This window comes from Mytilus galloprovincialis, chromosome 3 (assembly GCF_965363235.1).
Source record: "Mytilus galloprovincialis chromosome 3, xbMytGall1.hap1.1, whole genome shotgun sequence".
Taxonomy (NCBI): Eukaryota; Metazoa; Mollusca; class Bivalvia; order Mytilida; family Mytilidae; genus Mytilus; species Mytilus galloprovincialis.
The window spans coordinates 51,244,106-51,269,309 of NC_134840.1; the positions used below are offsets into that span (position 1 = coordinate 51,244,106).

A 25,204-nucleotide genomic window follows, 5' to 3' on the forward strand; every position below is an offset into this window, starting at 1 on the left:
AACAATAGAAAAAGGTTAAGTCACTCAACCATGAAAATGAGGTCAAGGACTTTGGACATGTGACAGCCGGAAACTTCATATATATTAGACATCTATATACGACGTATAGAGCATTCAGGTCTTCCATCTTCTAAAATATTGAAGTCGTAGGCTAAAAAAAAAAATACCATACACACTCTCTCAGAAAGATGACTTGCACTGATTATTCAGTTTTCTAGACCATAGCTCATCTACAAAAGACCACAGGGACCTCCACTATTTGTATTCTAATTTTGATAAAAAAAATGATAGCAAGTATATAGATCTTGTAATACTTAACCTTCATGCAATGTACACTATTGCTATGGTTCAACTGAAGCTGACCATCTGGAAGTTCTTAACTGGTCAGCCTGATCCAAAACAACTAATGAATTAAGTCAGGAGCCTGTTTTTAAGTGGTTGTCGTTCGTTGATGTGTTACTCATTTGTATTTGTTCAATTTTGTACTTAAATAAGGCTGTTAGTTTTCTCATTCATCATTTCATGGCCATTTTTGAGCTGACCATGCAGAATGGTCTTTGCTCATTGTTGAAGGACATATGCTGACTTATTGTTCAGTATGTATTTGTTTGTGGGCCAGCTGAAGGACGCCTTCGGGTGCGGGAATTTCTCGCTACATTGAAGACCTGTTGGTGACCTTCTGCTGTAGTTTTTTCTACGGTCAGGTTGTTGTGTCTTTGACACATTCCCCATTTTCATTCTCAATTTTAATGTAAATTTTTGTTTCATTTAGTCTTTAGTGAAGAGTTGTCTCATTGGTAATCATACCACATCTCTTTTTTTATAATCCTGTCATAGATGTTTTCTCCTTACTGTACACGACCCTCATTGACCAGCACAAGAAGTGTCTTGTAAAAAGCAGGAACTGCTCATCCTTCCAAAGCATCTAAGTACAACCCCTGTTTTAGTGATATTCTTACTGTACCTTGCACTTTTATTTTTTTTGCTTGCCTTTTTTCCTTTGGTATGTGCTCTGCTATGTTTCTAAATGCATTTTGTGACACTTTGTTATTCACAACTTTTAAGATAAATAGACAAACAAAATTATTCAGTTCTGCTGAAATAACACAATTGATGTCCAGTTATATCATGCACAAATAATAAATAACAAACAGCATTCCAATTTTAAAGTGAGGCCATATAAAAATATGTGTGTGTTTCGGATTTCTTAACCAATCTATGATGAACCCTTTCAAGCCTGAAAGTTCTCAGCATTTTGTAAAATTTGTTCTATTTTTCAAACAAACTGATATTAAAACTTTTCTGTTGAAACTTATATTTATGGAATCAAGACTGTGAAAAGGATTTAGAATTATTGTTCAAAAATAGATACAACCCTTCTTTTTTACAAAGAAATAGGAAGCACACATATATTTTATTTCCCTTCTTTTATTTTCATTTTTGTTTATTCATAACAAAAGTGATGATATTTGTTATAATGATACATGGAATTCAAGATATCATCTAATCAGAAAGAACAACACACACAATATTTATGTTAATATATATGTAAGGTGGCTTAGGACAAAAAAAGTTTTGGCCAAAAAATTCAACATTATTGTTTTTATCAAAGCTGTTATGCATTCCCTTATATCTGGTTTATAATCATAAATACTGATAAACTATTAGACCAAATATTTTGGAAATTTTTGTAGGTCAGGTCTGTTTTTAGTTTTATTCATCAATAAATCTATTTTTCTAATAAGTTTAAAACAAAAAAGTGTATACTTCTTATAAGGAGTGATTGTGAGCATAAATGAACAATGCACCTATTATATATATATATATATAAATATATCACTTAGAATTTAAAAATATTTAAAAAAGCAATTTTTATCATAGTAAGTTTAAAATTGCCCAAGCCACCTTAACTTTCAGGAGTCAAAAAGTCATACATCTTTTGAATAATCTTTTTACAACTGGTTACACGCACTTTTCCTTGATTCGTAAGTTCGGACAACAGTGCGCGTAAACCATCTAATCCATTTCTTTCAATAGATAATTTTAAATGACACAACCTTAAATTAGAACGTGCAGCTTTCAAAGCTGTGGCTTTAGATAAAGCTTTACAGTTAATAGCCTCACTAAAAGTTGTTAAATTATCTTGATGCATGTGGCAGTTATGTGGATAGTTGGAAGAAAAAATAAAATCTGTGATGTTATCAGATATAACATTTCCTTGTGATGTACAAGTGATTAATCTAAATAATAGTCTAGTGTCCTCTAAGGCATTATGAGCAGCATAGGTTTCATCAAGAAGTGTGTCAACAAGATTTGTCTGACTATAAGAACTTAGTCCAGGAACAACATGTTTAAATACATCCAAACTATCTACAAATCCAATTATATGGCTACAAAATTCTGAGTACATGTTATAAAATCTTAAGGCATTGTACAAAATATGACAGTCAAATCTCTTGATATTGTGTCCAACAAGAATTGGTTTACATGAAAATTCTGACAGAAATGTAATGAAATCAGTAAGAGCTTGATGTGGATATTTAAAGTTGACTGGTTTTGAATTGTACAGCATATTGTTTCCACGCACTGTGATCTTTGTGATGTTGGTGGCTTCTTTTGATATTGGTTGGCTTGGTAAGATGTAGGTATCAAAAGTGCTGTCTTTTGAACAAGCTGCAAGTTGTATAATATCAGATGATCTACCTGAAAAAAAGAAATTATAATGCAATAGGTACTATTACAGGATTGATTCAGGGGTTCAATAAACTTTTGTTTCATCATCAATAATTGTATAAAGTCTCATGCCACCTTCGGGTTTAACCTTAAAGCTATAAAAAAAAAACTCTCTGTCCCTGAAATCATTTTTGTTGCATAATAATATTATTTTGCTTGTGACATTGCATGCAAGAGAAGTTGGAATCATAATTTACTATGCATATTTGAATGTCTCTACTTTAATATGTAATTTTAAACACAGTATAAAAACAACATTCATGAGTTAGTTACAGGTCATTCAATATTTTTAATTTGAGATGGACATACAATTACTTGCATAGCAATACAATACAACACAAGACTACCATCCAACAACTTAAATTTTAGCTTTTTTCTATTCATGTTATAGTCATAACATTCATGGGTACAGCTGGATATGCCTGCAGAGGTCCAAATCTGAACAATTTGGACAAAAATGGACTCTCTTAAAGCTTGATTCAGGTCTAAATTTGGATTGTAATTAAATATTTGACATATTATAGGTTTCTGAATAAATGAAGTCAAAGAACATGAAATTGGTTATATGAATTTAATTAGGGACGACATCAGAAGATCGATGTAGGATAAAAAACTCAATTCAAATAGTTTGATGGTGGGGTGGAAGGTGGAGTGGGGTTGGGGTCAACATTGCTGCAAGTTTTCTTAATTCAAAATCGATTTTACATATATCCATAGAGGTAAATCAATTTTTCCCAAATTAAGTTAAGAGGGCCCTCTATCTATGTAAATTAAGTTTTTTAGGTAATTATCCGAGAACTGGAAATTTCCTTTTTTAATAAATAAAACCCCATTACTCAAAAATGTAAAATCTGAATTTTTTAGAATTCTAAAAGGAGCTTACTTCATAAGATATAAGCAATTAACCAAAGTTTTATGCAAATTGGTGCAAGCCCTTTTTAGTTCATGTCCAACATGTTGATTACAGACAGACTGGACAGATGGACAATGGTATACCACAATACGTCCTGTAAACAGACGTAAACAATGAAAGTTAAAACTTACTAAGGCCTGTGGTTTCTAAGTCAAACACCAACAAAGGTGCAACTGTAATTGCTTCTTTGTCAAATTTGTCTATTTCCATAACTTCAGGAATTTCTTCTTGATCTGGATGTTCCAGTCCTAGAACAAAAATTGTATGCATGAAGTATAAAATTGATCACATGATAAGATGACATTGACATTGAATCAGTTGTTAGAATGATGACATCAGAGACACTTAAAAGTGTATATTACCAGCAGTTTCCTAACTTTTTTTTTCTGCTGTTTCTGAAATCTAAACATTTTATCCAATACAGTCAAAAGACAATTGTATTATAAAATTACACAATATTGTAATGTGATTTTTTTTAACCATTTGATGGTGGATACATGTATTTGCAACAGGCAGGTTTTACTGAATTTTGACCACAAAAAAAGATAGATATTTTTTTTTTAATTTCAAATAAATGTATCTAGGTTATGTACTTATCAGTTATCAGATCATCTTAATATAATAATTTAAGTGAAAAAACTCAAAACACATATTAAACTATCTATTAGTAAAAGCAAGTCCAATTAAGCAAATTAACATCCAAACAATGATATGTCATGAGATGATGACAATGTCAATGTAAGTGTAAAATTACATGTACTTGTTCATGGTAGATGATACCAAAAATAACTCAGTATGTAAAATAATCACCTATTTCACTTTCGTAAGTTTTTCCTTCTCTGACTTCCATTCCAGAATTCTTGGAACTTCTTTTCTTCTTCAGAAGCAGACGTTGTTTTTTTCCCTCTCTTGTCTTCGAAACAGTTGACTTTCTGTCTCTCTTTCTGTTTAATTTCAATGATCTCTTCAATGTTTCAGTACCAGGTGATAATCCAGATGATTCATGTACCTGTAATAAGTTTAACATTTAACATTTGATGGAAAGGGGAAACATTTAGTGGCTAAGCCAGTCTGATATGATACAACATGTACAACAGAATATTGGCAAATATAAGATAGATAGAGGAGTAAACGTTTGTAGCTTATACAATCAATGCTTTACTTGAAAGCAGGGAGGTAAATTTGAATTATGAATTTGCACTTATTCATGAACCTTGCCCAGTTGTTGTGTTTTCAAGTCTAATTTTATTTTTGTAATTTAATTGTTATTGAAGATCTTTGGTTCACAGTTTTTTTAGAATCTTAGTGATCAACATCTTGTTATTCCACAATTGTAGACACTTTTCATTGTTGAAGGTCTTATAGGTAGGTGTAAATGTATATTTGTAATTTTCTATATTGCTATTTTACATTTACACTAAATTTGCTTATGCACATAATATTAACCATATTTACACTAACCTCAGACACATAGCTATAGCCTTCATTTTTCTGTAGAACTGCTGAACTAACTCTGTAGCTTAAGCTGGATGAGGCAGAGTAATGTTTGTATTTTGGTGCTTTAGTAGCTATGGTCATATTCAAACTCTCATTAGCTTGAGAACTTGCTAGATTTGCCAGTTTCTTTGAGTTTGGCACCAATTTATCCAAGAACAGTTTTTCAAGATCAGACTTCAAGTCCAAAGATTTTAAATCTTTGCCATGTGGAAGGCTTGAATGTTTGTAGGTGGTTTTGTCTTTTAAGTAGCCACACCAACTTTGCACACAGTGTGCATGTTCACCAAAAATGTGATCAATCGACGCCCTTAACCCATTTTCTATTCCAGTTTGGTTTCCCTTATTTTGGTCAACCATGTAGGCAAAGTTTCTGGTAATAGCATTTATCACCATTACAGATAATTCCTTATGCTTTGGCTTCATGCTGTATAATTTGTTGACGATATTTTTGGTTACATGATTGCGATCACTAGTTTTCTCCATATGAAGATCCGGCATTTCCTTAATGGCTCTGTTGTATCCAGTTGAATCATCATCCCCAGCAAGTTCTGATATTGGGACATTTTGTTCCTTCAAATCACGGATCATCTGGACAACCATGTCAGGCTCCATTGCTTTTGCTGATCCAGTCCAGTTTTTAGAGCACTTATGTTTTCTGGGTACTTCTCCTTTTCTGTTTGCTATGCTGCATACTCTGCAATCCCCAGATCTCATGGTATGATGCAGAACTTTCCCAGTCTTCTGTCCAATAAGTGATGCTACTCCTGAAATCAAAATAAATACATATATGTAAATAGTCATATAAGTCACTAAGCTGTAACAAAGAAGTGGGAACATATCAAATTGTTAAAATCAGTAAAGAGAAACTCAAACTTCTTTGAACAACCACACAGACATCATCATAACATTATTTGAACATAAAAAAATATCTGTCTTATTTAAAATCTGTATAGTAAGAGCCAGATTTTATCAAAAAAGGATCCATGTTTAGATTCAGCATATCAAAGAAGCCCAAGAATTTAATTTTTGTAAAAATCAAACTTAGTTTAATTTTGGACCCTTTGGACCTTAATGTAGACCAATTTGAAAACAGGACCAAAAATTAAAAATCTACATACACAGTTAGATTTGGCATATCAAAGAACCGCAATTATTCAATTTTTGATGAAATCAAACAAAGTTTAATTTTGGACCCTGATTTGGACCCCGACTTGAAAACTTGGTCAATAATCAAAAATCTATGTACATTTTTAGATTCAGCATATCAAAGAACCCAAAGGATTCAATTTTTGTCGAAATCAAACTAAGTTTAATTTTGGACCCTTTGGACCTTAATGTAGATTAATTTGAAAACAGGACCAAAAATTAAGAATCTACATACACAGTTACATTCGGCATATCAAAGAACCCCATTTATTCAATTTTTGATGTAATTAAACAAAGATTGATTTTGGACCCGGATTTGGACCAACTTGAAAACTGGGTCAATAATCAAAAATCTAAGTACATTTTTAGATTCAGCATATCAAAGAACCCAAAAGGATTCAATTTTTTGTGAAAATCAAAAATATAAAATTGAGAATGGAAATGGGGAATGTGTCAAAGAGACAACAGCCCAAATTTCATAGATTTCTATTTACTTATACTAAAGTTATGGTGCGAAAACCAAGAAAAATGCTTATTTGGGCCCCTTTTTGGCCCCCAATTCCTCAACTGTTGGGATACCAACTCCTAAAATCAATGCCAACCTTCCTTTTGTGTTCATAAACCTTGTGTCAAAATTTCATAGGTTTCTATTTTCTTATATTAAACTAAAGTTATAGTGCGAAAACCAAAAGTATTCGGACGACAACATGATACCAATATACGACCACAAAATAAAAAAAATTGCTGTCGTATAAAAAATGACTGAACTTGATCTTTGTTTCATGGTAATAAGCATCATGTATCAGTTTTATAAAATAAAGTTAATGCAAACTTGAGGACTTACAGAACAGACAACGGAAACATTTGATAACCCCCCTCCCCTTATTCCATACCCTTTTGTACTTGTTGTGAGTGGCCAAGACAAGGGAATCTTGCCAAAAAGAGAATTAGCTTTATGTAGTAGGGCAGGTATAATATTTATTTAATGGAAAGCGGATTATGCAAAATGTGAAGAGTCAAAAATTTATTTTATGCGTCAATAAATGCAAAATAAATTATTGCCATTCATTATAAATAAATTTCTATCAAAAATATGGCTCAAAGCACTTTTTATATTATTTATATTAACAATAACAACGTACACACATGGTTGCATATGAATACACAACGTCAGAGTGGGCGGGTCGCCATTAAGATTGACAACATTGAAAATAAAACTAATAATTTTAACCAATCAGAAGACAGTAAAAACACCAAATTTATTTATTTTCATGTGCATCTAGGCAAAAGGAGTAGGTCCGGTAAGAGCCCTTTTTGGCCCCAAAATATAGCAGTTTTACAAAATTCTGAAAATGTAAACTTTTAGTTATTTATTGGATAGTAGAATGGTTCTGCTACATAAATATTGGCTGTTTTTGGCAATGCAATGCACATATATTGAGAACTAGCACCATTAAGTCATGCTAAATTACTGAAATCATCAAAATTCAAGCATTTTAGTTAAATTTTAGACGGTTTCCGTGTAAAACGAAAGTGGCCGCATTCGTGTTCATCCAAAATATTTAAATGGAAGTTGTATTTGATGATAATACATAACATATATAAAGATTGAGGACGAACACGGATGCGGCCACTTTCATTTTTGACAAAAACTATCTGAAAAGTGACATTTTTTCGCATATTTGGTAGGTTTTTCATATTTAAGCTTGAATCGGATCATTTTTTATGACTTAATGAGTTAAAATCTTTCACAAAAAATAATTGAATCAAATGAAATAGACACTTAAGTGTTTAAAAAGTGGTCAAAATCTTTCGTCAGATGAAACTGAAATTTGAGGCCAAAATCGGTCCTTACCGGACCTACTCCTTTGTTTAGTCAACATTAAACAGACAAGGAAATTCCATACCCTGTTAAAAACATATCTTTCGTATTTCATAGAATCAAACCTTTATATTTACAGGCATAATGATACTATAGTAATTTTTTTGATCAAAACAAACCTGATAAACTATTATATGCTCTTCCAGAACCCTTTTTTTGCCAGCATGTGTCTGTTGATGCATGTATACCCTCTTGTTGTTGACTATCTGAAAGAAAATGAACCAGTTTAATATTGATAAATTTGAAATTTGAAAATGCACTTTTTAGAAATAATGTCCAGTTTAAATGTAGCAACATTAATTAACATTTTCACATGTATGGCTGATAATTAGTATTGCATTTGAAGAGTTGATTTGATAGTTTTCTATCAAGATAACTAGTGATACATACTTGTAACTTCAGCACAACATGTTCTGAGACAGATACAGTCTGCACCGAATATCTTTTCTAACTTCCAGTCAGATGTCCAATTTTGAACATCCTTTATACATGTATATGTGGCAAAACAAAGAATTTTTTAAGACTTGCAAAAACTGTTAAGTCCAACTTGAATTTTGTCATTGATAATGCCGGTGCAACAGATAGGGAGCTAAGGTTTCAGACGAGATTTACATATTAAATGTGATATTTATTGAATAAAAGTTGCTTTGTTTGAGAAAAAAAAGTTTGAGGTTTTATGAAGTGTACAAGCTGACACATGTATGTTATTTCATATACTGTAACCAGCTGTTTATAAGTTGAAACAATCCTAAAATACTCATGTACAATATAAAAAACTCAAAGTTACTCATAACATTTCTTTTTAAATGTTTTTCCTCCATTCAGTTGAATAAATAATATATGTTAAAGAAATGCTTTCCAGGTAAATTCATGTTATTTTAACTTTTGCCGAAAAACAAATGCATTTAAAAAACATATCCTTTTATTTTCAATATAAAAATAACATTTCTAAATTTAATCTTTATAGTAATTATAGCCAGTGATCTACATGAAAAAATATTTAATGATGGAGGAATTCTCACCAGAACAAAACTATTGTGAAAGCTGCATTTATATGTATTTTTATATAGTCGTGTGATCTAACCTTCATTAAGTGAAATAGCTTCAACAGCTTCCTCTAACAAAAACTTCCTTTCTGAGGCCTCTGCACTACATTCCATCACCTCACCAATCTCAATTTCTCTGTCCTTCAGGGTCTTGGAGTTTATACAATGTAAATTCATTGCTGCTAGCAGATTGTTTAATTGGGTCTCCCCAATTCCAGCATGAATCATCCCTGAAAATTTTATGTTAAAATAAGCATCTAAATTTCATAAAATGGATTTGACTTCAAATACTTATTTGTTCAATATGGTATTTATTAATACATATACTGAAATACATTTTAGTAGTACATGTAGTAATCATACTAAAAGCAACATTTTCAGAAATAATTACCTTCTTCTTCATCCATTCTCATGAAAAAATAGATGGTTTTTATTTACATGCCGGAAATGCAATTTTGTTTGATACTACACATTAATGACTAATTTTGGTGAAACTATTACATGTATTAGCAGAATCTGTCAATTTCTGCTAGTTCAATCTGGCATTCTTGCATGTTTAAACGCACAGGCGTGATTTAATTCCTTGGAAAATTTATAAGGTAAACAGTCATTGTGAAAAAATAGTTTAGAATATGGAAAAAAACTTTCTTACCCTGACCAGTACAAAAGAACTTTCCATATTTTATACCTTTAATCTTAAAGTGGAGAATGAAAACCATTTACCAAATTTCTATTAGCCCTGATTTTATTAATTTTCGCATTGGTGTCAAGTGCATACTGTTTATTATCTGAACAGATTAGGTTAAAGAGTGTTGAAAATTTTACTGAATCTCAACTAATTTATTACTTTCTTTTTGAGGTGCATAGTAGAATATGTATTTATTGATACATGTATTTGTTAACCGAAAAAAAAAAATAGTCAGTCAATTTGTGAGTACTGTATAGATAATAAATAAAAATGTTTCTGTTTGTATATGCCTGTCCCAAGTCAGGAGCCTGTAATTCAGTAATTGTTGTTTGTTTATGGGTTACATATTTGTTTTTCTTTAATTTTTCGCACAGAAATTAGGCTGTTAGTTTTCTTGTTGACATTTTCATTTCAAGGGCTTTTATATATCTGACTATGAGGTATTGGCTTAATTTATTGTTGAAGGCCATACCGTGACCTATAGTTGTTAATTTCTGTGTCATTTGGTCTCTAACCGTCTTTTGTGCAGAGTTGTCCTATTGGCAATCATACCACGTCCTCTTTTTTATATTGTAAATTCTTTTCATGATCTAAAATTTGTACATCATTGTTAGTATTACCAGGCTACTTTTTCAAAAAAATTATTAATCCATCAAGGACAAGAATTAAATCAGTCAGTAAGAATCATTATCTCATTGAACCATGCATGCTTCAAAACAAGCTATCAACTTTTAAACATTCTCATGTGTTTCCATACATATCTAGAATATATATGATAATATCATATATAAATATCTGATTAAATTTATTAAACTTTAATACATGTACATGTATTCTTGATATATATTATTTTATAGTAAAGAGAACAAAACAAGGGCCAGTGGACTCTGCTGACTATGAGATATGGGCTTTGCTTATTGTTGAAGGCTGTATATGGTGACCTATAGTTGTTAATTTTAGAGTAATTTTGGTCTATTGTGGAGATTTGTCTCATTGGCAATCATATATTCCACATCATCTACTTTTATATGTATGGGCGAACAAACTCACTGCAGACGAACATGTTATCAGGACAAACGGACCTTATACCGCCCATAGTGGACAAAAAGTTTTTGTAAGAAATGACTACATGTAGCTACAACATACCTATACCAAAAGTACAATCTCTAATTATAATACATACATGTACACATGATTATTTCAGGGAAAGTCTCCATATGACTGGCTCAATGCAATAATTGGTAGTCATTTATAATTGGAAAAGATAATAAAAGAGTAACATATTGAAGTACCTGTAGCCACTTTAGTATTTATATCAAAAATACCATTTCCTCTTTTCACTTCAGTGCGATAGTGAGTTTTGCCCAATTTGATTCTGTCAACATTTCCACATTCAGTACACTGAACAAACAATATTCCTGACAAGCCAAGGGGTCTGACTCCAAGTGAGTTGTGCAGGTGCAAAGGAGTACAACACTTAGTGCATTGTTGTAATTGTTTGGCAAGGACATCAAGTTCTACCACAAAACGGCAATAACTTAAATCAACAAGATCTGATGGAATGTATGTGAAGTCTAAGTCAAAATCTACATTGTAATCATTTTCTGCCGAATCTATAACGATTTCATTTTGGAAAAAAGGATTAGAACAGTTAGTGGTTGTGGTTTCTTTGACGTAAGGATGGTCGATAGAAATATCAGGGACAACATGTATATCAACTTCATCTTCAACAGTTTGTGTTACACAATTTGGTCGGTTGTAAACCAAGTTTTCTACCCTTTTAGTTTTCTGTATTTGTTTATTCTTTGAAAACTTCCCTCGCTCATTTCTTATTACAGACATACTCCTACAGCAGACGATATTCTGGTTATAATATAGTTTACGGTTGTTCCGATTTATTTTACTTACCATTTGTCTCGAGTTCTTTCAGGTGCACAGGACTTTGGCTGGTTCATTTCGTAGGTGAAACAGCATATACAAGACATATAAAAACACCGAAATATTCACCAGATTCCGTCGTTTCCGTTTATTATTTCTTAGTCTACAATAACCGCCTGAATAGTACAAACTACATTAATAACTTTCGTTTTTGACTTCCTTGTTTACATATTTATAAAACCGGAAGTGCAAAATTTAATAACAAAATAACTCATGAGATAAAAATAAATATAAATAAACGTAAGGTAAGATATTGTATAAATAAACAAATGTTTTATTGGTTCAAAACTATTTTTAATACGCTAAATAATAATGTATGAATTGTTGTGACAACTGGCCGGTTTCCGTCATGGATACCGTAACTATGCGCAACTTGTTGCGCAGTGGGCGCGAAAATTTAAACCCGTGAGCCCCCTTAATTTAAATGAAATACATATTTTGGAACATATTTTCCTTTTATACAAGATTATCAAGGATTGCTAAGTTTATTTATAATGATTGTATAAATTCCTGGTTTTACAAATCAAATGTGTCATTTTTTTTAAAATGATTAAGTTGCTACAAAACTATTTTACATGTATATGTATTTTATTATAAAAACAAAAATTCACTGCATTATTTTTTTTACTCAACTGACACCCTAAATCTATACTAGGCTTAAATTTAAATGATTAAAATTGTCCAGTATTAAACCATAAAAAATTTCTGAATGACTCAAATTTTTTTAATAACATTGAAATATAAGTCACAATTCGGTTTTGAGATAATTTGATCAGCTTGTTTCATTTTTATTTTAAAATGTTGTATATATTCGTGGAACTGTTGATCAATATGGTTTGGAAGTAATATTATGTTTCTTGTGAAAGTTTGGTTTTAACGCTATAATGAATACATTTATTATTTGAAATTCTTGTTTAAATTTCCAGTTCCTAAATTGATAAAATACAATGTATAGATACATAAAATAGGTCAAGGTTGGTTAAGACTTGGTTTAGTATGGTTCAGACTAGGTCGAGTATGGTTCAAACCCGTTTAAGATGGTTAAGTACAAGTTTACACTATTACGTATGGTTCAGACTACAGTCGAGTATTATCTAGTAAATTTCAGACCAACGGAGACTGGTCGAGTAAATATCAATACAGTCGAGTACAGATATCGGCCATTTCAGACTTTTACTAGTTTTTAGTGCATGTGACAAAAACATACTCTCCAAAAAGACCGGTCACATATATATGAATATAATGAGTGATAAGATCGTTTTTTGTCCTTGTGATATTTGTAAATATCTTATTTACTATTATCAAAACCATGAACTTTTATCTCAAAATTTCCATGCACAGAATTGCTAGAGAAATATTTTTGTGCACCAAAGTATTGGAATATAAGGACTCCGGCAAATATATATTTGTTCTGTTTAATATATAGAAATCAATCTGTCATTTTTTATGCAGTTTATCTTAACTTTTTAAAACATTTCTCCTGTGAAGTAATTTATTATTTTGAAAACTGATCTAGATTTTGATGATCACAGCAACAAATGCATATAATTATCGATTTATAACAATTAGAAGAACATAATCTTTAAAACATTTATCTGTATTTCTTATAAAGGAAATCGTCGTCAAATGCTAATAGTCAAGACGTCATTTTTGCTCAATCACCAATATTTAAGTTCCTGATTCCTGATATGCGTTTGCAAACTATAACCAAGATGAAAGTCTGAACTATTTACTAAAAAAAAAGGCTATAGAAAAAAAAGCACAATGTGTTCATTTTTTCTATTGGAAAATAAAAATGAAGAATGTCACCCCCGCATAAAAATATGCAGTCAAGTCTTCATTTTTTTTCAATTTACAGCCATAATTAACTGAAGAACAATAAAAGTGATGCGACTCAAATTAGAACTGGAAATGTCTGTGTTTGGTGATATCACAAACAAGATTGATGAAACGGCAATTTTATCAAATTAACGCCCACTCCGCTGCGGTGGGGACATACAGAGCATACTAATATGATAGTATGATATAATGTATAAGTATTGCCTTCATGGAAAGTTAATAACCAAAAGTATTATATAGAGAAAAGCTATTTTTTCTCGAGGTCAGTAGGATCCGTTCGTTATCTAATAATTTTAAATAACAATTTTCATGTTGACAATAACTGTATTATTATACTAATCTGTAAACAAAGATATAATTTGCATTAAATCTACAATTTATTTTAGATAAGATTAAAAAAAAGTAACTATTGCATACTCATTTAAGCACAAACACGAAACTTTTGTAGCCTACTTAGTGCTTTTGGAGTCTTTTTATTTCAAACTGCCTTCACTTTCAATATCTGAATATATGCCTAATCAGTAGGCGGTCGTCATGTATGCAAATGTAAATAAAGTGTTAAACCAATATGACGTTATAAGCTAATGTATATTTTGACGTGCAAATGTGCACTTCAGATTTATTTTCGCTAAACAGATATTCTAGAAGGTTTATTTTACGAAAATTCGCAAAAAGTTATTTGGCCATCGTGCATATTTCAAAAGATTTGTTTTGGCTACGTGAAATTTGCCGCGGAAAAAGTTGTTAAACTCCTTGAAGGAATAAAAAAAACCTACATAATTATCTTGATCATTGTAATTCTGATTCTATAGTAAAGTAAAAGATAACTATTATTTCAACTATTTTTAAAATATGATATTATATTTACCTGTAAATATGATGACTATCACTATTAAGATAACTGAAGCCTGATTTGACCAGGTACCTAAGAATTTGATAGTACAGATTTCTTTAATATAGGATAAAACACATTTTTTTATAGAGGTTATTGATGTGTAAACCGGGGCGATTAACTCACAAACTGAATAAAAGTTCGAAGGATTACCTTTCCGGAGCACCTAATTATCTTTTCGGTTATTTATTTTTGTACGAGCACGTCTATTTTTTTTTAGTGATTTCTTTAAATTTGTGCTGTTCTTTTTTTGTCTTGCATACTTGAATTGTTTTGCATATTTTGATTTCATGGCCTTTTTTATCTGACTATGCATTATGGGCTATGTTCATTGTTAAAGGCCATACGGTGACCTATAGCTGTTACATTCTGTGTCATTTGGTCTATTTTGAAGAGTTGTCTTATTGGCAATCATACCACATCTTCTTTTTTATATTCATTATTCTGAACAATGATGGTACCAAGTATCATTATGATACTTCAAACCACGATAAAAGAACAGAGTTTCACTGTTCCCGCGTTGGACATAAAAAAAGTTCTGTAATTTTTTTTCTTCATAAATATATATTGGAGACTGAAATAAAGATTTGAAAGCTCTAAAATGTAATTGTCCCTACAATTCATATTTCCAAGAGACATATTTCTTAAAGAATTGTTGATGGAGACTGATTTTGACATTTCTCATAAAAGCCTATAATATAAATTTTGCATGAATTGTGAATGCGAGAGGTGCACTTTGCTCACATTGTCTTTTTTTTTAATTTCTTATGCTTACTTGAACTTGAAACTTGCTTAAACTGTTTCATATCGACTGGAACTGTGTCTTCTGGTAGTAGTATTCTAAAATGTCATTATAAAAGGTAACACGAAATGGTCTTTAGTTCTTCCTACTTATGTAACAAAATACCTCGCTAAACAATACACAGTTACATCACTGTAAAATACCAACTATTATAAGAATCATCACTTAGACTGTGTGTAGATACTGAATTTTCTCTACTTTTGAAGACGCTAAATATTTATCTTTTTAATTTATCTGATGATATTCCCCCAGGCACAGCTACATGTAACCATTACGACATGATTTGTATTTCGGCCATTCATATTTTCAAAAATCTTTTTCGTAAGTCACAGTTCTGAATATTGTTAAAGACTAGTGTATTTCCAGCAATAGATGAGTTTTGCTTATTTGATGTGTGCAAATGTTGCTTTAAGCATACCCCAACTTCTAATTTAAATTTTAGACATTCAGGAAGAAGGCATCTAACAAATCTGCAAAGTGCACAAGCACACTTAAAATCATTATTGAACCGCTGACCAAGATGAAATCCTTTTGTCTTGTAGTGTTTGTAAAATGTGAAGCTAACAATTTAAGGTTCATTTAACATATTGAACAATTAAAAGTATTAGCAAAAAAGTAGCAGGTAACTGACATTTACAAAAGCATTCACAAATCAAAACTCATCACTGTCAAGCTGCTAACCAAATTTGAATTAGTTTGGTGTAGATGTTTTTGAGAAAAATGCTGATTTCAGAGTACTCACTTTGTCAGAATATATAGGTCAATTTTGATTAATAAACCATGGTTAATTAACCATGTTCTCGGTATTTCCTAGACTATAATGTAAATTAGTCAACGTCCAATTTACAAAGACGCCAAGATTGTGAAAAGACGTATGACCTTGTGCAATGCAGAAATAAAAATGTCAAATCAATATAGTAATACATTATAAAAAAAAATTACTGGTTAGTACTACATCTATAGGTAATATTGAACTATTAAACATTGTATCACTTTAAGTACCGATAAGACGATAATAAAAATATCTTGCTACAATGTTATATTGATAACCTTTCAATTTTTTTTCAATGGAAGATTAATTGATTGTTTGTTGCTTAACGTCCAGTGGCAAATATTTCATGCATATTCAGGACGAGAACAAGTTCACAATAAATACAATAGGTAGGTTGATACAATAGATGCCATCTGGGAAGATGGTCGGGGAAATTTGGACTGCCACTTGAAAATAAGGGTATATTGGATAGGGACAGAAATTTTGCATTGCAACAGGCCACCTACGGACCCCTCAAAGAGTTGTTGCAAGGGTTCTTAACGTGCAAAGAGCGTGGCACTCTCTTTAAACGAGGCATCGGATTTAACGTCCCCCTTCTGACCGGACGTGACTGCGAACTTGATACATCCCGCACAGCCAAACGGACGCCCCACTTTGGCAAGCGTTTTACTGCCGGTCGGGAGAAGACCAAATGACCATATTTCTATACCCCAGTCACCCTTGGGGTTTTCAATGGAAGAAGAACTATAAATAATATTGCAATATAACGTAGGGCATGATATTCCATTTGTGATAATATTTCTACAGGAATAAATCTATGAACAAATTTCGTAAAGGTTTAAGTAGTTTGCGGTAACAAAATATCTAACTTATTATTTAAGTATTTTAAATGTTTATATGGATGATATTACTCAAAATGTTCATGTCTCATTACCTGCTGATAAGTGGACATTTTATATCTTCAGGCAAAATAGTCTCAACTCTCTTCATACATCTGTAATCTGAAATAGTATGGGCAGATTTAGGCAATAAAACTTGCCTTCAGAAAGCAACCCTACACACTTACATTTTAGCATCATCTTAACCTTAGACAAGCAGTGTTGTGAAACTTTAGAGATCTTCCTTTTATAATATGTGACTAAATGATCAAGTAAGATTACATCCTATGTATTACGTCCTTACACCAGTTTAAGGAATTTTCTTTTCTTAGGGTAAATTTGACCTCGATTGAGAAGTAATAACATGAAAAATAACAAAAAGTCATGAAGACTTAGACTTCAAAATCATTAAAATAGGTGTTTCTTTTATATGTGAGTATATATTCAAGTGAAATTGCAAATCCGTATGCAGTATTTGAGTAACCATCATAAAACCAATTTTTTACACATTTTTTTCTTCAGAAATTTGGACCTCGACCTTCAAACATAGGAACTAATACCTCAACATTAACAGGGAATTAATACCAACATACTACTTTTCGGGTACATATTTTTGCCACGGTATATTTACAGTTGACCTTCTTATTTAAGGTATTAACTTATAAATAATCTAGGATAATCCTCTCATTATCATTATGTGTGAAACTGAATTTGAAATGTGATAAAAATTGTTTTAAACAAATCTCAGTTTATTTTTATACCTGTAATGCATACGACCGTGACTTTGCATGGAATGAATCAGAATCAATATGGATCTTTTATCCGTTACAGGTGGCCATATATCGCAGTAATGTTCAAATTCAAAATGGAAATATATATGACTAACAGAATGACGGATATACAAACTAAAGGGTCAACAATATATACAGATACATCCCGTCTAATTCATGAAAAAGCGTATAAACAAATTACGTGATAAAATATTTGATCTTGTAGATAAAAATATAATATCATTTCTAAATCAATGATATGATATTATTCTTATTGCAAATTTCTAGTTATTTAGTTACAAATTGATAGATAGATATATGAAGATGTGGTATGAGTGCCAATGAGACAACTCTGTATCCCTGTAACAATTTATAAAAGTAAACCATTATAGGTCAAGTAACGACCTTAAACACAGAGCCTTGGCTCACCCCGAACAGCAAGCTATAAAAGACCTCAAAAATGACTAGTATAAAATCAATTAAACGGGAAAAACCAACGGTCTAATCTATATAATAAAAATGCATTCTTACCAATGAACAAACATGCATAATATACGTTTACGACACAGGTGCTCCGGAAGGGTAAGCAAATATCCTGCTCCACATGTAACACCCGTCGTGTTTCTCATGTTATAACGGATCCGGATAATAGTCTAATTCGAAGGGTCACATTCGTGAAAATGGAAATGGATTGTAGTTACGATAAAAGGAACATCTTCGATATCATCTGTGAAACAGTTATTTTATAACTGTCAAACAACTCGTGATGGCATTCGTAAGATTTACGATGATTTCAACTACACCATTTGGAATTCTTGTGAGCAGCAACCTTCTACCAAGGAAATCATGATAGGGAATGTAAGCTCGAGAATATCGTATCAACTAGAAGATAAATACTCCGTATGCAGGCGCTGCTGGAATTTTGCTTTTTAGAAATGGAGACTTCACAAAAAGCATATGTTACTCTTTAATGTATAATGGTCATGTTTGTTATTGGAATGCTCTCTAACTGGCTTACATGTTTTCCGCAAATCTCCGTGATGCTATTAAGCATACGTAATTTAAGATATCATCAGATGCACAGACAAAAGTATTCAATAACACACTTTAATCATTTACAGTCATTTCGAAAAGTGTACAGGTATTTTCTTCTTCAATCTCAAAGATACAAAACACTTTGAAAATAGATAACAATGCTTATACTGTTAACTTTATTAATATTTACCTGCTATCATGACTTTGTCATCATCACATTTTCTTATGTAACAACTGCAGTCTTCCTCTGCTGGTTTACACAAACAGGGATCCTTTGGTGGTATGATATAATCAAAGCCTCGTGTGTAGTCACATCTACAGTTGGCGTCTGCTAAGGAACTTCCATTACTAGCCAAAATCTGCCCACTTGATATACATAAGGATTTACCAAATGCACATTGACTATTTCCATTAGTTGTAAAAGTAAATGGTTGGTATTGAATTGCATCACATGGAACTTGTTCTAGGTTTGGGTTCAAGGTGTATTTTGTACCTGAAAAAAAAAGAATCGATGTGACCACTGTCTGATTCCAAGTCAAGTAAATAACCTTATGGTCAGTCATATGATACATATAGAGTGTAAAATCAAGATGTTTTGATTTTTTTGTTCAATCTGTTGTAATGGTTTAACTTTGTCGGTGATATATAAATTGCAATCATGTATGTCCATTGTACTCCTGCTTAGTCCCAGAAACCATGTGATGTGTAAGAATTAACAAAATAATGAAATACAGCAGCATGCTTCATGTAAGAAAACATACAAAACCGTTGAGAAACATAGTTTCTTACATGTTCCTTCGTATGTAGTTGTTTCATAGGCAATTACACTTAATAGCCTATGTCTTTGTATCAATGCTTCAATGCCATAGAATATATCCCAGTCGGTTTAAAACCAAAGACTGTAAAAACTATTCAACCTAAATTTAACTGTATTCAATTGATCAATCATTTTTAATGTGTATTCATTAGTTCATAATTTTTGAAAGTGTGAATATCAATCAAACTGATATCTATTTTTTTAACCAATTTTCTGCTAGCTCATTCATAGAAGGATGATAGAGAATTTAGAACTACGAAAAAGTTCGTTCAAGTTCCAATGAAAAAGATGATGATACATTAATCGAACTTATTCATAACCAAAGATAGGACAACAAAAATATTACGGCTATTTTATGTTGATTTCCAAACTCAGTTATATTCACCACAGTCAACATATATTTCAGTCAAACATCTGTTTATACCTAGGCCTGTTGATATATGAATCAAATTATCATCCAATGCACTTGATCTTACCTTCTCTAGAAACGTCTTCAGGTCCACAAGTTTCTGTGAATACAGATTTTAACAGATCAAATAAACATATATACGTCTTTTGGTCCGCACATCTGTAAGACCTGGAAGTGAAATTCCACTGTGACGAATGTGGACATTTCTTGTCATATCCATTTGAATATGAAAAAATCGTAACCTAAAATAAAAAAAAAAACATGGCTTATCAATAAAACTATTACAATAGAATATTGATAAATTCTTTGTTTAAAGAGGTTGGTCAAAGTTCACGCAGTAAGTAATTTAACTAACTAATCGTCTATGAGGCCCTCGCATACATTCAAACAAAATAGACATAAACACATAGTTAATTTACGTTCATGTATTCCAATGAATCCATATAGGAAGAAATAATTACATGTAGTATTAAAAACAAGAATATGCCATTGAAAATTAATAAAAAAAAAAAGTAGGCGTTACACATAGTTTAATAAAAAAGAATAAAGTTCAATAAATCATTATAAGAGATTAAAAGTTTAAATTAACGCCACTAGAAAAAAGCAGAAAACAGAAAAGAATACACGAATCAACACCAACAAAGTATGTAAAAGTAATTAAATTACTGGTCATTCAAACTTATTGATGCTTTGTGTTCATTAAAGTCTTTATAAAAACCTTAAGAAATTTGTTTCTGTATCTTGTCAAACCCGGTGATAAGTCTAAATTAATAGGTAACATTTGGGATACACTGGTTGGTTCCCAGAGGAATACAGATTGTTGTTTGAAAAACATGTCCTCTTAACGTAACAAATATGTCGCCAAGCAAGAAGACAATAACAATCAAAACCAAGGAGTAAACAAAGACTCACAAAACCAAAGGACATTTACATCAACAGTTATAAATAATAAATAAGAAACAACACGAACTCCAATAAAAACCGGGAGTGAAAGCGGGTGCTCCGTAAGGGCAAACATTTCATAAACCGTATACGGCACCCGTCGTGTTATTTCTTTGTACATTTCGGTAATGATGGAAGGTTATTATACTAATGACTGAGGAAGAATATCAGATATGAATTTTGACACACTTTTGTCACTTTTATTTTGAAATCAGGCATTTTGACAATGTCAGTTTCAAAGAATTAATGTTTGAATCAGATTTATTTTTAACAGAGCACTTTTAATCCCGCTTGAAGGAAAGATCTGAGTTTGCCATTATTATTATTATTTGAAACTTAGAGTTTGGAAAGGAAGAATACTTTTTTAAACTGTGTACGGTCAACGGTTTTGATTATATTGCCTGATGAAATAGTCTAAGAATGTTTGAACACTAACAGATTTTTGGATTTTGTAGTATACACATCTGATTAACGTCACCTCTAGACAAATACTGAACTCAGAGGAAATCAAATCGGAAAGTCCCTAATCACTTGTCAAAATCAAATTACAAAACACATAAAAAACGAATGGAATACAACTGTTATATTCCTGCCTTGGTACAGGCATTTTCAAATGTTGAAAATTTATACGTCACATATTTTGTCGTTCAATGTCATGAATGCTTATACAAACAATTTTTAAAATTCACATGGGCAATGTTAGCATACAGGGTTAAAAATCAAAAGTATGTAAGAATTTATTTCAGAAATAGACCAAGATTTAAAAAAGTCCAAAAGTTCCATAGAATTTATAAGAATCCACAAATGGTTCATTTCACTACGTGATGAAAGGATTTTGACGTTGGTGGTTCCACCGTATTTTCTAATTTATAATAGAAATATAACATAATGACATATTATATATCATATATAACATACTTATAGGATTTTTTTAAAGTACAGAGTCACGTTATAAGAAAGAACGAAACTCAAATAAATGTTTCTTGTTTCTCGTTTCTTATATAGACGAGCCCTTGGTTTTCCAGTTTGAATTGTATTACACTAGACATTTTAAGGCCCTTAACAGCTTGCTGTTCGGTGTACACCAAAGCTCTGTGTTTAAAGTTGATTTTTTACCTATAATTATTAACTTTTTTATACATTGTGACTTAGATGGTGAGTTGTTTCATTAGCACTCATACAACATTCTCTTATTTATCCATACATGTGGCAAGTTGGCAGGGCTAAATTCATCGGAACTTTACTGTTTCTCACGAGTGGTGCGAGTAGGCAGGACTAAAAGAAAAGTAAACGCATAACAATACGCACATTAAATTAAGTTCAAGAGAAGTTCGAGTCTAATGTCAGAAGATATAACAAAAGAAAATAAACAAAGTGACAATAAACAAACTACTAGCAGTTAACTGACATGTCAGCTCCAGACCTCAACTAAACTGATTGAAAGATTATGCCTTCATCATATGGATATCAGGCACAATCCCTCCGGTTAGGGTTTAAGTATCATACCATCGATCATAACATATATGAGAAGAACATAACCCATTTCATGCTAACAACTGGCTTTTAAATAAATGTGTTCAGTTCCGATGCAAAGACCCTATATTAAGTAAATTAATATTAAAGCCAAAATATGCAATCTTTAATGACCTGACAGCAGAGTCGTAATTATGGTAAACGGACAGAAAGTCACAGGACAAAAAGTCACAGGACATAAAGTCACAAATTTGGTAGGACAAAAGTCACAGGACAAAAAGTCACAAATAATTTGTCGACAATTGTTTGAATATTTAAGAGAAATATCTTGAAATATTTACTTTTTAATACATATATTCATATTAAAGTTTAGGAAATGTGTCATTATACTTGAAAAATCAAGATTTATTTAATTCTAATCATGCAAAAGATATATTTCTTGGCACCATGAAGCCATTTAAGTGCCAAGCCATTTTTACATTTTGTTTTTTTAACAATTATTTGATCATCTTTGATATTTTTTGGATAAATTTTGTTAACAAAGTTGGTTTATATCCAATAGTTCAAGAAAAAGACAAAAATATTTTTCTAGAAATAAGCAGTTTTTATTCAAAGAAAATAATCAGAAGAAATGAATTGTGACTTTTTGTCCTGTGACTTTTTGTCCGTGACTTTTTGTCTGTGACTTTTTGTCCTGTGACTTTCTGTCCTACATTCGTAATTATATCCCTTATTAATAAGTCTATTTAAAGGTTTTGTTAGCTTCTGAGGTGAATACTGACATTTTGTGTTTTATAAGAATATAACCATAGAAGATTGAATATGAAATACCTGAACGTATAAGAAATCTACATGTTGAGCTATATTTACGAATGAAGTCCTTGTGCCGATGATAAAATTTAGTAAATGTCTTGACTAGTTTGTGATATCGAAAACCCTGGTGTAATAATTTTTCAGTAATACATAAATTTCTCAGGTTAAAATCAATAACTTTGTTACTAACACGAATAATATGTATATATCCTTTAATTATGTATACGTACGTCTGAGTCAGTGACAACCCTACAACAGATGTATCCATCGGATCGCCATCAATGATGGTGATACATGGCTGTGTACATAATGTATATACAACTCGTCTAAACATCAACCCAACAATGTTAGATCTGTAAATTTGCTTTCGCAAATTTTGATTCTTCCCTCGCCGGGATTCGAACCCATGCTGCTGTGATATCGTCACACCAAATCGCCTGCACTGCAGCCGTCCCGCTAGACCACACGACCACCTGGGCTCTCAAAAAAGAGCTTTCGCTGGCCGTGTGTTACCTTTCCACGTCAGTTTTAATCTAGCGGCGTACTGCAGTATATGATATATAAGGCATGAAGATGTTATTGTTACAGATCAGCTAAATTACCTATAGTAAAGGATCCTACCTGTGCATATAAATGAGTATAATATAAGGATCTCTCCCGGCCTGTTATATAGATTTCTAAAGAAAATTAACATAAAGTCAATGTGTAAAATTTAGAATGAAAATGGGGAATGTGTCAAAGAGTCAACAACTCGACCATAGAACAGACAACAGCAGAAGGTCACCAACAGGTCTTCAATGCAGCGAGAAATTCTCGAACCCGGACGCGATCTTAAGCTTAAACTTTGATTTTATATATTGCAAATTTGTTTCACTATTGCATTAATTTAAGAGTATAAATTACCTTAATCAACTACGTATTAGTGTACCCTTACCATATTGAATTGAACAGTTGATCTTGGCAAGACTTAGTGACAGAAAGTATTATCGACTTACAAATGACACTAGTAACTTAATAAATATTGACTTCATGCTGCTGTATTTCTTTTTCCAGTAACGAGCACTACATTATTTGCTGTCATCACTTCACTTGAACCAGTTTTGTTAGTCTCTACCATCAAAAGCTTCTAAAATGTTCATGTTACTTTCGTTTTGGATTGTTGCTCGACAAGAAAGAAAATACCTGGTTATTCATTTTCTATTTTTAGATCAAAATTCCTTTAAACTTTTAAGACGCAGTTGAATATAGGTTATTGACATTTTTTCCGGAACGTTACAAACAGAAAAGGAAAAGATAGCAATTCCTGTTTTAAGAGATCCCGGGGAGTAAGAGATGTATTAGGATGCTCAGTGACATGACATTTATTCATGTTTTTCTTAATAAAACTAAAATTAATAATATTAGATCCACGATAACACTAACATAAATGCACAATTGATAATTGATAATTAACTGTAAAACAACGGGGAAGAAAGTTATTGCATATTTATCTTGTTTTGTGTTTTCTTTGTTCCAACGAGCAAGAAATTCAAACTAAGCAAGAAACTATAGCTACAGGAAGAGAATCATAAACAAAACACATTTGCTTGAAAGAAAGAGGCCAACATTTGCTGTAATGTTTTGATACCAATTCCGCATATTGCATGATCTTGGGGGGGGAAAAAAAATTTAATGGCCATTCATAAAAGGTCTGAAAATGAAAATGCCCTGCTCCGAACCATTTAAAATATTGAATAGGGAAAAATGGACAAAAATAAGAAAAAGTATTTATAAGAGAATAGTTAGATATTAAATATACAACAAAGAATATAATGGGCAAATTAAATGAAAAAAAAGACTAACATAAAAAAGTAAGGAAATTAGGGACCCACTATCTAGACCTTGATAGTAGATGTTATTCAAATTTACAATGTGTTCGA

The 25,204-nt window shown here is 31.6% G+C and overlaps 2 protein-coding genes across 5 annotated transcripts; both read right to left on the reverse strand.

The window, feature by feature from the left end:
- Positions 1-1,156: 1,156 nt before the first annotated feature.
- Positions 1,157-12,007, reverse strand: LOC143068262 (uncharacterized). Of its 4 annotated transcripts, none has more exons than XM_076242182.1 (7): positions 11,814-12,007; positions 9,256-9,447; positions 8,291-8,377; positions 5,108-5,907; positions 4,457-4,655; positions 3,778-3,894; positions 1,157-2,703 (listed from the first exon to the last, which is right to left on the reverse strand). In XM_076242182.1, the coding sequence occupies exons 2-7, from the start codon at positions 9,443-9,445 to the stop codon at positions 1,907-1,909; spliced, it is 2,190 nt and encodes a 729-aa protein (XP_076098297.1). In that variant the 5' UTR covers positions 9,446-9,447; positions 11,814-12,007; the 3' UTR covers positions 1,157-1,906. The 4 variants fall into 4 exon arrangements, with proteins under 4 accessions (XP_076098297.1, XP_076098294.1, XP_076098296.1 ...); XM_076242179.1 differs by lacking the exon at positions 11,814-12,007 and adding an exon at positions 11,198-11,796; XM_076242181.1 differs by lacking the exon at positions 11,814-12,007 and adding an exon at positions 11,089-11,147.
- An 89-nt stretch (positions 12,008-12,096) lies between these two features.
- LOC143068263 (uncharacterized) lies at positions 12,097-24,464 on the reverse strand. Its single transcript, XM_076242184.1, has 6 exons — positions 24,281-24,464; positions 20,125-20,299; positions 19,022-19,324; positions 17,083-17,149; positions 15,350-15,414; positions 12,097-14,607 (listed from the first exon to the last, which is right to left on the reverse strand). The coding sequence occupies exons 1-6, from the start codon at positions 24,314-24,316 to the stop codon at positions 14,528-14,530; spliced, it is 726 nt and encodes a 241-aa protein (XP_076098299.1). The 5' UTR covers positions 24,317-24,464; the 3' UTR covers positions 12,097-14,527.
- Positions 24,465-25,204: the final 740 nt, after the last annotated feature.